We start from the raw sequence: 12,500 nt of genomic DNA, 5'->3' as shown, positions 1-12,500 counted from the left end.
GGGAATTTAACGAACAACTCCAGCCAACCTGGTTTTAGTTTGAAAAAATAAGAGTAAAAAAAAACAAAAACAGTCCAAGGAAACCCCCTTTCTCAGAGACCAGAGTTTAAGGAGGGGGGCATGTCCCCAGAAACACGTCAACTGCTTGTACATTCTTAAATCCAGCTTTAGGCGGTGCCATAATTGCTGTGGTTGGAAAGTTGACGTGTTTCGGAGACATGCACCCCTTCCTTAAACTCTGATCTTTGAGAAAAAGGGGCATGTCCCCGAAACACGTTCGCTTTCTAACAGCAGCAATTATGGCAATGCCTAAAGCTGAAGTTGAGTTTTGAAATGCTTGTACTTTCTCATGTTTGTAGGTTTTTGGCTCTTGTATTTGATAAAAATCTGGGGATGCCAATGCCCTAGGCCAGTGATGGCGAACCTTGGCACCCCAGATGTTTTGGAACTACATTTCCCATGATGCTCAACTACACTGTATAGTGCATGAGAAATGTAGTTCCAAAACATCTGGGGTGCCGAGGTTCACCATCACTGCCCTAGGCGCTTGTGCCCTCCTGTGTCTTTTTACTTCTCTTTTGTGGATTCTGAGGACCTTAGTTAGGATGACCCTGCCAGACAAGAGCAGCCTCCCCATGGCCATCGAGCCTTCAAAATTGGTTGGGCAATCTGCAGTACTGCACCACTAAAGATGGCATTACAAGCCCCCCTATACATGTATACTTATACAGCTTCCCAGGTTTCTGGGTATAAGGAAAACGCATGAGCTCCCCTGTTCCATACAGCTCTGAGTGCCCAATCACCAGGCCTGGAAACCATTGAGGATGGAAATAAGGAAGCGGTCATTATGGACTTGTTTTTAACACCTGACCGCCAGCCCTTTAAAGGAGTCTACACTGGAGGTTGACAGGCAGGCTCCCAATCATATGATCGCTTTTATTGGCTGGCAGAGTGGTTATGTGATCTGGAGTCCGTCCTCCTGGCTCGTCATCTTAAGGAGTTGAGATTTGGGACTTTAAATGAGGACATGGCCTGGTAAAGTCAAATTGTGACTGGTAGCAGTCATAAGCGCTCGGTCACAATGGTGGGGGTGGGCACTGCAATAAGGCCACCGACCAGGGGTCGACAATATCTGGGCGCCAGGTCGCAATTGCGACAAGAAATTGTGACCTGGCGCCTGCGCCCGACGGTAATTGAGGCCGCGGCTTTGCGGCCTCAATTGCCAGCCGCCACGAGCCCGCGACGGCCGGTAATTGAGGCCGCGGCTTTGTGAAGTCCCAAGCTCTTCCTTCTGTGAGCTGGCGCCATCTGGTGGTGGCCGTTTGCATTACAAGTTAAACAGCAATTCTAATGTCATTTTTCACCATTTTCACTGCCATCTTCTTCCCTCTAATTGGAACCCCCAAACATTATATATACTTTTTATTCTAACACCCTAGAGAATAGAATGGCGATCGTTGCAATACTTTGTCACACCGTATTTGCGCAGCGGTCTTACAAGCGCACTTTTTTTGGGGAAAAAAAATACACTTTTTTTAAATTAAAAAATTAAGAGTAAACAGTAAAGTTATAATTTTTTTTTTAAATTGTGAAAGATAATGTTACGCCAAGTAAATTGATACCCAACATGTCACGCTTCAAAATTGCATCCGCTCGTGGAATGCCGACAAACTTTTACCCCTTAAAATGTGCATAGGCGACGTTTAAAAAAATCTACAGGTTGCATTATTTGAGTTACAGAGGTCTAAAGCTAGAATTATTGCTCTCGCTCCAACGATCGCGGCGATACCTCACGTGTGGTTTGAATACCGTTTACATATGCAGGTGCTGCCCCAGTATGTGTTCGCTTCTGCGCGCGAGCTCGTCGGGAGGGGGCACCTAACTTTTTGGCTCCTAACTTTTTTAGCTGGCTCCTAGATTCCAAGCAAATGTGTCAAACCCTGCCACCGACACATCACTGCCACATATACTATATGTGGGTATTGCTGGAGGCGAGATGCTAATACAGTAAAACTCCAGAATGGTCACCTTTTGCCTGGAACCAGCACACAGCCAGTGAAGTCTGAAGAGGCCGAATTCCCATCATGCTAAAGGTCACCTTGAAAAACCAAAATCGGCAAAATTCTGTGCTCAGGTTCACATTTTTTTGCATCCAACACAAAATGAGCCCAATTGGACCGTACACTCCCGGGCAACAAAAACAAGCTGCAGGGCCTAAGAGGTGGTCCACAGTTGTGCCCATTATGAGGGGTTCCCACCATCCCTGTGCTGAGTTCCCGGGTCTGTACACCTGCTGTGCCCACTATGAGAAGTTCCCACCATCCCTGTGCCAGGGTTTGTTCACCTTGTATACGGTGGAACATCGGATTGCGAGTAATGAGCGTTTCGCAACACGAGTACTGCATTTCTAAAAATCCTAACTCGGTTTGCGAGTGTTGTCTCGCATAACAAGCAGGATTCAGGCCAAAGCAGTGTGCAGTACCGCTTTTAGAGTGAGGTGGGGGGGCACCGTAGCCGAACGGTGCCAATCGTCGCAGTTCGGAAATGCACGGAAAGGCCCGAGGACAGATCTGCGGACCTCGTGAAGGCTCGTGAACGGAGTCTTGCCAAGGTCAGCCGAACTGTCCTCAGGCCTTTCCGGTCGTTTCCGAGGCTCTCCAGCACCCCACCGCCTCTGGCCGGATGCGGTATTGCATGCCATTGAAGTCAACGCACAACTAATTTTAGTTTCCATTGACTTCAATGGGGAAACTTACTTCTAATATCAAAGCGAGTACTTTGGATTACGGGCATTCTTCTGGAACGGATTATGCTCGTAATCCAAGGTTTCACTGTAGTCCATCAGGGATGAAGTACATCCGCGATGGAGAGGAAATAGCTCAAACATTCACAAAAAACGATCGTTCATGCAGTTTCTGCGATCATAACAGTCACACAACAACATCCCAAATTATCGGCATCATTAGTTCTGCTCACCTTCCTTTTGGGAGGTTCCTCCATGGTTTGATCCGCGTTGTCTTTTTGCTTCGATTTACATTTCGACTTCGGTTGTCTGGTCTTGGTCGGCATTAATTCCTCCACCCGCTTTATACGTCCCCTCAACCCCGGCTCCTTCTTTACCCTGGCCTTGACTTTGGTAATGGGTGGCATTTCCAAGGGTGACCAAGACGAATCGTTAAAAGTCGGCAAGCGTCCGAAGCTTTCCTCGTCGTCGTCTATCCTCTCGATTTTGACCTTGCTCAAGTCCACCTCCTGCACGCAGTGCGTCGCCTCGGGCGCGTGTGCTTTTTTGTGGCTCCGTTTCCGCTGAGCGGGCTGATCCTGCGGCAGATCGGCCTTCAAGTCTGTTTTAGCGCAGTCCAGACCCAGCAGAGAAAAGCCGTGGCTGCCTTCGTTTGGTTGAACCGCGTTCAGCTGGTCGCTGGTCATGTACGAGGCCAAGACCTTGTTTTTCGGCTTGGCCTCGCCGAAGATCTTTCGACTGCAACTCAGCTTTGGGCGAATTTTGTCTTTGCAGTTCGTTTTTTCGCCGATTTTATTTAAAAGGAGGCTTTCCTCCACCCCCTGTAGAGAGTTCACGCTACAATCTGCTCTGTCCGCCACACCCGGCTGAGGGCATAGAACGTGATTTCCTGCAGAAGGTTTTGGTGCAAGCAGTGTTTTGTTGGTATGGGATTTATGCTGCTTCGGAAGAGTCTCGCACGTCCTTGCCTTGGCCGACGTGTCCGGCTCCGGAGCAGCTCCCGTAGAGTTTTTCAGTTGGGCGTTAAGCGTAGAGTCGCCAGTACTTTGAGGCGTTGCGTTGGACTCGGCTGGAAGAATGTTGGGGAATAAAGTGTATTCTGCGACAGGAAGTCTGTGAGGAGGACCTTGGTTTGAATGGAGTGTGCTTGCGGCCTGTAAGCCGATGGAAAGCAGCGACGTCTGATGGTACGGAGACCAAGTAACTGGCAGAACCTGAGAATTGGTAGGCTTCCCGTTTAAGGGACACTTTGGGTGTACCGTCCCGTGTCCAGATAAGGTCCAATCCTTTGACGACGGACATACGGAGTTGACTGTAGCGACCCGTCCGAGAAGGTTTCTTTTTTCGGTGGCTTGCTGGCCGTCGACGTTGGCCTGGCTGTTTTTCTTGCCGCACGACCCTGAGTTCTTTGGCTCTCCCTGGTCAATGATTGAGATAGGTTCCTGCTTTGCCAAATGGCGGGTGTCCGTGTTAAGGCTCAAGTTCGAGTCTTTGTTCAACAACACAGAGGCAGGCACTGGGTTGGCCACCCCTACGTAAGTACCCGGAATGGTACTAATAAGAGCGGCTGAGTTTTTGATCCAAGACCCAGGCGCCAGCTGTGGCGACCCCGGATCTCCGTTCCTTAAGAAGTCTGGGAACATGACCAGTGGCGCCCCCCGTAAAGTCTGGTTAACACTGCTGCTGGTGTTTGGCGTGAGCCGCTGGGAGTTACAGTCGGACCTGGACAAGACCGTGGTCAGGGTGGCTTTCCCACTGGTGTGCACCGGCGTTAACACTGGCATGGGAGGAGTCTTACGTTGGTTGGGTGGGGCGTGTTTATGACGGTGGGATTTGGAGGACAAGTCCAAAGGCATTTCGTACACATCCGGAGGAGACGCCATTTCTCGCTCCAGCTGCGGCGGGGACTTTAAAGGGGACACCGATGACGAGGAGGAATCGCTTTGAGGTTCTAGGCTAGAAGGCGTTCTTGAATAGGTGGTGAGAGCGATGGGGCTTACGTTGACCATGGGAAGAGTGGGATGTGCAGACAGAGTCTGTAAAGCTGTAAGTGCGGAGGACAGCGTGGAGGACAGTGTGCAGGACGTCGTGTCGGTGGAGGCTATGGAGCCGTCGGCCGTAGATGGGATGATGCTATTGCAGTTGGTGAGGGTAATGGAAGGGGCTGTGCTGATTGGTTTATTTGATTCGGTAGTAGCCATTTTAGGGTCAGTGGTTAAGGGTCTTCCAAGAGGCGAGGCAAAAGCATGGGTGTGCATGTCCGAAGGGGTCTGGATTAGACATCGGTCCTGCAAACAGGCGGGCAGCATGGGAAGGGTGAGAGTCGGAGTGACGCCAAACGTGGTAGGCAAGGTAGCTACGCTGAGGGGCTGTCCACAGTTGGCTGGAGGGATGTAAACTAAGGGCTGGCTCGGCGCTAAGACAGTACCGGTGGGAAAGGACAGAGGAAGCTTCTGCACGGTAGGGACCTGAGTGGCGGAGAAGCAGATTCTGCTCATAGTGAATGGGGTAAGGGTGCCAAAGCTAGACGAGACTACTGTGTGGGAGGCCTCCACCGGCTGGCCTGCAATTTGTAATCCAGGGCCCAGGATAGGCTTTTGCTTCATGGAAGGATCCGCGTCGGCAGGCCGGAGAGCAGGGGGTTCTGTGCCCGCCGCTTTCTCCTGTGCCGGAGTCCTGGCAGACTCTAGTTTTTTACCATGTTTACTCGAAGCGGTTTGAACTTTTGTATCCAGCATGTTAGCGGCTTGCTTGGCCTCAAGTGCTCGAGTCTTGCCTCTAGATTTGGACAACGGTGCCGTGACGGCGGGCTCGGAGACGGCAGGGTCCGGGGGTTTCTCCTCTAGTCGCTGGCCAGCTCCAACCTGTGCGCCGCCATCTTCCTGCAGCATCAGGACATCACTTTGGTTGGGCGCTAGTGTTATATCCACCTGAAAAAATAAAAATAAAAAAAAAATCAGCAAATATGCAGAATTAAAAAAATTCTCTGTACCAATCAGGATTATATTTCTACTTTCAGAGAGCAGAGGGGACGATTCTGCTAATCTAATACTCGGCAGCAGAGATGGGCAATTCAACTGTCTGTTTCTAGAACCAGATGATCTGGAGAAGCCAATTAAAGTGGATCTAAAACTGTATCTGAGCAACAAACTGAAAACTAGGATGTAGCGACTAAAAATTAATGCAATATACCAGGGGTATAGCATTAAAATTCAAGGAGGTCCACTATTGCTAAACTCCTGTTAGCTGAAGTCCAAATCTCAAGCTTGTGCTTGAGCGCCCTGCTACATCAGGTGTCCCCATCAGACCCTACATCAGATGTCCCCTTACATCAAGTTTCCCCATCAGAGTGGCCCCCTACATTGGTTGTCCCCATCAGAGTGGCCCCCTACATCAGGTGTCCCCATCACAGTGCCCCCCTACATCAGGTGTCCCCATCAGACCCTACATCAGATGTCCCCCTACATCAGGTGTCCCCATCAGAGTGCCCCCCTACATCAGGTGTCCCCATCACAGTGCCCCCCTACATCAGGTGCATTAGAGTGCCTCCTTACATCAGGTGTCCCCATCAGACCCTACATCAGATGTCCCCCTACATCAGGTGCATTAGAGTGCCTCCTTACATCAGGTGTCCCCATCAGACCCTACATCAGATGTCCCCCTACATCAGGTGTCCCCATCACAGTGCCCCCCTACATCAGGTGTCCCCATCATAGTGCCCCCCTACATCAGGTGTCCCCATCATAGTGCCCCCCTACATCAGGTGTCCCCATCATAGTGCCCCCCTACATCAGGTGTCCCCATCACAGTGCCCCCCTACATCAGGTGTCCCCATCACAGTGCCCCCCTACATCAGGTGTCCCCATCAGACCCTACATCAGATGTCCCCATCACAGTGCCCCCCTACATCAGGTGTCCCATCAGACCCTACATCAGATGTCCCCATCACAGTGCCCCCCTACATCAGGTGTCCCCATCAGACCCTACATCAGATGTCCCCATCACAGTGCCCCCCTACATCAGGTGTCCCATCAGACCCTACATCAGATGTCCCCTTACATCAGGTGTCCCCATCAGAGTGACCCCCTACATCAGGTGTCCCCATCAGACCCTACATCAGATGTCCCCCTACATCAGGTGTCCCCATCACAGTGCCCCCCTACATCAGGTGTCCTCATCACAGTGCCCCCCTACATCAGGTGTCCCCATCACAGTGCCCCCCTACATCAGGTGTCCCCATCAGACCCTACATCAGGTGTCCCCCTACATCAGATGACCTCATCACCAGTACCCACCATATTGGGTCACCCAGCTGTGAAGCTGCAGGCTGTTGTACCCACAGTTGAAATGCTGGCGCTAATGCGAGAAGCGCTAAACAAAAAACGACTGGAGCTCCTTCTTAAACCCTTCCAAGCCAGTGTCATCAGTACAGCGACAGTATATAGTATTAACACTGATCACTGAATTAGTGTCACTGGTGATGTCCGCATTAGTTAGTCAGTCAGTCCCCCCAGAGTCAGTTAGTGTTAGATTTCACGCCACACTATTACAGTCCCATTATAAGTTGCTGGCCACCACCATAAGTATGTAAAAAAGAATGTTTGACCATTCTTTCAAAAGTGTATTTTTCGAGGTCAGGCACTGATGTTGAACGAGAAGGCCTGGCTCGCAGTCTCCGCTCTAATTCATTCAGATCTCGCAGCGCATGCGCAGTAGGGAACCAGGAAGTGAAGCCGTAAGGCTTCCCTTCACGATTCCCTTACTGAAGATGGCGGCGGCGGCATCCTGTGGGACAGGTCGGCTCTTCGGGTGCCGACATTGCGCGTTCTGGACAGGTAAGCGTCCTTATTTTAAAAGTCAGCAGCTGCAGTATTTGTAGCTGCCGACTTAAAAAAAAAAAAAAAAATTGGCGAACCTCCGCTTTAAACTTTGTGTGTGCGCGTGTAAAGGCAAGTGTCCCAATACTTTTGGTAATATAGTGTATATCATAGTTTGTAGACGTTATATAACTTTCACGAAAACTAATCAATATACACTTATTGGGATTTGTTTTTTTAAACCAGAGACATGCAGCAAAATTCATATTGGCCAAAATATATGAAGAAAAAAAAAAGGGGCGGGGGGGGGGGGGGGGGTATTATTGGATTTATATCAGCAAGTAAAATATATATATTTAAAAAAAAAAAAAAATTGGTCTATTTTCCTTTTTTTATATATAATATGAAAAAGGGAAATGGGCTGAAAATGTTATAGGAAACAAACTTATTTTTTTTAATTAATAATAATTATTATTTTTAATAATTATATATTTATTTTTTCTTAAAAAAAAAAAAAAAATTTAATTTATTTACATTTTCGGTCTATTTTACTTACTGAGATAAATCCAATATTTTTTTTATATAATATGAAAAAGCAAAATAGACTGAAAATTTTAAAGAAAAAATAAATAATTATAATAATTATTAATAATAATAATAATTATTATTATTATTATTATTATTATTATTAATTAAAAAAAAAAAAAAAAAAAGTTTTTTTTCTATAACATTTTCAGCCTATTTCCCTTTTTCATATTATAAAAAAAAAAAAAAACAGACCAAAAATGTTTTAAGAAAAAAAATGTTTTTCTTTACTTACTGATATAAATCCAAAACAAATAAAAACAATAGTAAAACTTTATTTTTTTCAAAAATGTTGGCCAATATGTATTCAGCTACATGTCTTTGGTTAAAACAAAAAAATAAATAAAAATATATTCAGTGGTGATCAAATACCACCACCAAAAAATAAAAAATAAATAAATAAAGAAAAAATTTGTGGGTTGGGGGGGAATTATATAAAATTGAATTTGTGCAGTGTTGCATGACGGCACAATTACCAGTTAGGCCTCGTACACACGACCGAAGATTCTCGTCAGGAAAAACCCTGTCCTTTTCCCCCCCGACGAGATTCTTGGTAAGAAACTCTCGGCGCCGGAGCGTACAGACTTTCGTTTCAAAACAACCGCGGTTCTCTTGAAAGGACAGAACGCAGTGACGTCATCGCGTACGACGAGCATGCGTTCGTCACATTCGATGCCGTCGCCGCCATCTTGCTTCACCCTACCTATGCCGTGGAAGCTACCGCGTCAAAGTCATTTCGAGCATGCGCGGGTTTCCACGGCGACAGGCAAGTATTCACACTTTCGGAGCAGGTTCTCTTTTTTTCTCGTTGAGATTCTGGTCAGATTTCCTGACGAGAAACTCGAACGCCTCGTACGCACCAACGGGAATCTCGGCAAGGAGCAGCTTTCTTGCTGGTTTTTGATGACAAAACCGGTCGTGTGTACGAGACCTTACAAGTAGCGGAAAATGGCCTGATCGCGAAGGAGGTAAAACCTTTCCGGAGCAGAAGTGGTTAAATCTGCCACAAAGTGTTTTCCCCTCCTCCTAAGACGACCTTGATCCTCCCTTTCTCGGAAATCCTCGGGGACCGACGCAAACTCTTCACCGCGACCCTCCGGAGTCGGCACAGAACACACAATTCTCCCGAGCGTTGCTGCGCCTTTGTGATCGTCGCTCCCGCCTGGAAAATCCTTCACAGGAGTTCACCGAGTACTTTCCAGAGACGCTCGGGATCGGAGTGCTTTGTACCCATCAGAAGACGTCATGCGGGAGGAACAACAGAAGTACAACCGCAGGCGGCTCTGCCTGAAGAGGCTCCTGACCTCGGTCCCCCCCAAGAGCCGCCAGCGGAGAGAGAAACTCCATTTCACAGAATAAAACTTTTTTGGAGGCTTCATAGCAAAGCTTCTCCAGACTTCTCTCCTGGACTGAAAGTGCTTACCCCAATTCCAAGGTGAGGACTATACGGGCCGTTCAACCGAACCCATGAAAAGAAGGAGAGTTGCTGTCTTTATGATTATTGCTACTTCTAATATATAGTAGAGTACATTCTGTGCCTAGTTTTATATCCGCAGTGTTAGATCACCCAAGGCGGTGCTCTCCAAACTGTGGCCTGAGCTCTGGATGTGGCCCTTGTATGCCTTCATCTGTCCCAATAATGGGGCACAATTCATCACCTACTGACACCAATCATGGGGTACTATCCCCCCCCCACTGACACCAATGCTGGGGCATTATTCCTCCCCCACTGATGGGCACTAATTAATCCCCACTGACACCAATGATTGGGAACTATTCCTCCCACTGATGCGGCACTCTTCATCACCTGACGCCAATCATGGGGTACTACTCCCCCCCTCGACGCCAATCATGGGGCACTATTCCTTCCACCAACACCACTGATAGGGCACTATTCCTTCCACCGACACCACTGATGGGGCACTACTCCCCCCCACCGACGCCAATCATGGGGCACTACTCCCCCCCACCGACGCCAATCATGGGGCACTACTCCCCCCCACCGAAGCCAATCATGGGGCACTACTCCCCCCCCCCCACCAACGCCAATCATGGGGTACTACTCCCCCCCCACCAACGCCAATCATGGGGCACTATTCCTCCCACCGACACCACTGATGGGACACTATTCCTCCCACCGACACCACCGATGGGGCACTATTCCTCCCACCAACACCACTGATGGGGCACTATTCCTCCCACCGACATCAAATGATGGGGCACTATCACCTACTGACGCCAATCATGGGGTAATATTCCCCACCACTGATGGTGCACAATTCCTCCCACTGACACCAATGATGGGGCACCATTTCATCCCTACTGACACCAATGATGGGGGACTATTCCTCCAACTGATGCAGCACCATCACCTACTGACGCCAATCATGGGGTACTATTCCCCACCACTGATGGGACACTATTCCGCCCACTGACACCACTGATGGGACACTATTCCTCCCACTGATGGGACACTATTCCTCCCACTGATGGGGCACTACGCCTCCCACTGATGGGGCACTACGCCTCCCACTGATGGGGCACTACGCCTCCCACTGATGGGGCACTACGCCTCCCACTGATGGGGCACTACGCCTCCCACTGATGGGGCACTACGCCTCCCACCGACACCAATGATGGGGCACCATTTCTCCCCCACTGATGGGCACCAATTCATCCCTACTGACACCAATGATGGGGCACTATTCCTCCTACTGACGGGACACTATTCCTCCAACTGACCCCACTGATAGGGCACTATTCCTCCCCCACTAAAACCACTGATGGAGCACCAATTCCCCCCACTTATACCAATGATGGGTCACTATCGCTCCCACTGATGCAGCACTATTCATCACCTACTGACGCTAATCATGGGGTACAATCCCCCCCCCCCACTGACACCAACGATGGGGCACTATTCCTTCCACTGATGGGGCACGGTTTACTCTCATGGCATTTTCTACTCATACAGACTACAGCTCAGCCCCTAAAGTCTGAAGGACAGTAAACTGGCCCTTTGTTTGGAAAGTTTGGAGACCCCCTGATCTCAGGCACTGCTGCCTCTGAAATTGCTAGTCTCTCGGGATTTGGAGTGAGGATTAGGCAAGGTCAGCAGTGTGCTGCTCACGGTTCTCCTTTTGCTGGAGAGAAAGCTGCACCGGAAAACTTGCAGCGCACGGAATCCCCTGCTTCCTTTATTGTGTGGCTCTGTGCTTCATTCCTCCTCTCCACTGTTCCTTGAATATTTTCCCACCAGTCCCCAGATCCCCATTCATCGGGGGAGGCAGCTCTGCCTTGAGGAAGCAAACCCCCCCCCCCCCAAGACTGTTCATTGTGCATGGAAGGAAAATCCACATAAAAAAGGCAAATCTCACCTTGGAGAGGACACTGCTCACACAACGCTCTTCGCACCCCAGGGACTGTGTACTGCTCAATTTGGATTCTTCATCAGAGAGAGGCGTCCTTCTGTCAAAAACCAAGGTGAGAAGATGACGGGTCGCGGTGTGGTCTGAGGGACCGGACATCATGCAGTATAAGGTCATGTCAACTGGTGGCGGACTATCAGTGATGCACAAGTTGGAGGGTGAAGTAGCATCAGTACGGTGGTGAGGAGTGAAGCGCACGCCGCTGTGGTGGCAGAGAGTGAAGAGTATGAGAGTGTGGTGGCAGAGAGTGAAGAGTACGAGAGTGTGGTGGCAGAGAGTGAGGAGTACGAGAGTGTGGTGGCAGAGAGTGAAGAGTACGAGAGTGTGGTGGCAGAGAGTGAAGAGTACGAGAGAGTGGTGGCAGAGAGTGAGGAGTACGAGAGAGTGGTGGCAGAGAGTGAGGAGTACGAGAGAGTGGTGGCAGAGAGTGAGGAGTACGAGAGTGTGGTGGCAGAGAGTGAAGAGTACGAGAGTGTGGTGGCAGAGAGTGAAGAGTACGAGAGTGTGGTGGCAGAGAGTGAAGAGTACGAGAGTGTGGTGGCAGAGAGTGAAGAGTACGAGAGTGTGGTGGCAGAGAGTGAAGAGTACGAGAGTGTGGTGGCAGAGAGTGAAGAGTACGAGAGTGTGGTGGCAGAGAGTGAAGCGTGCGCCAGTGTCGTGGCACAGAGTGAAGCGTGGGCTGGAAGAGAGAGAGAGAGAGAGAGAGAGAGAGAGAGAGAGAGAGAGAGAGAGAGAGAGAGAGAGAGAGAGAGAGAGAGAGAGAGAGAGAGAGAGAGAGAGAGAGAGAGAGAGAGAGAGAGAGAGAGAGAGAGAGAGAATTAAAATATATATATAATGGCCCGGATTCAGATACATTTGCGTATCTTCTTTCGGCGGGCGTAGCGTATCTCAGATACACTACGCCGTCGTAACTTACAGCGACAGGTC

At 49.3% G+C, this 12,500-nt stretch overlaps 1 protein-coding gene across 4 annotated transcripts in view; it reads right to left on the bottom strand.

The window, feature by feature from the left end:
• The window catches only part of BCORL1 (BCL6 corepressor like 1), a 125,011-nt gene that overhangs the window by 55,861 nt on the left and 56,650 nt on the right, over positions 1 to 12,500 (bottom strand). For 3 of the 4 annotated variants that reach the window (XM_040325022.1, XM_040325024.1, XM_040325025.1), the window contains 2 exons: positions 11,523 to 11,613; positions 2,977 to 5,673 (listed from right to left, as the gene is read on the bottom strand). In XM_040325022.1, the coding sequence (XP_040180956.1) occupies positions 2,977 to 5,673; positions 11,523 to 11,613 (2,788 nt within the window). The remainder of the gene's footprint in view (positions 1 to 2,976; positions 5,674 to 11,522; positions 11,614 to 12,500) is intronic. The other variant, XM_040325023.1, reaches the window with a different exon arrangement.

Source organism: Rana temporaria, chromosome 9 (genome assembly GCF_905171775.1).
Source record: "Rana temporaria chromosome 9, aRanTem1.1, whole genome shotgun sequence".
NCBI lineage: Eukaryota > Metazoa > Chordata > Amphibia > Anura > Ranidae > Rana > Rana temporaria.
This window is presented reverse-complemented; position numbering and strand designations above follow the sequence as displayed.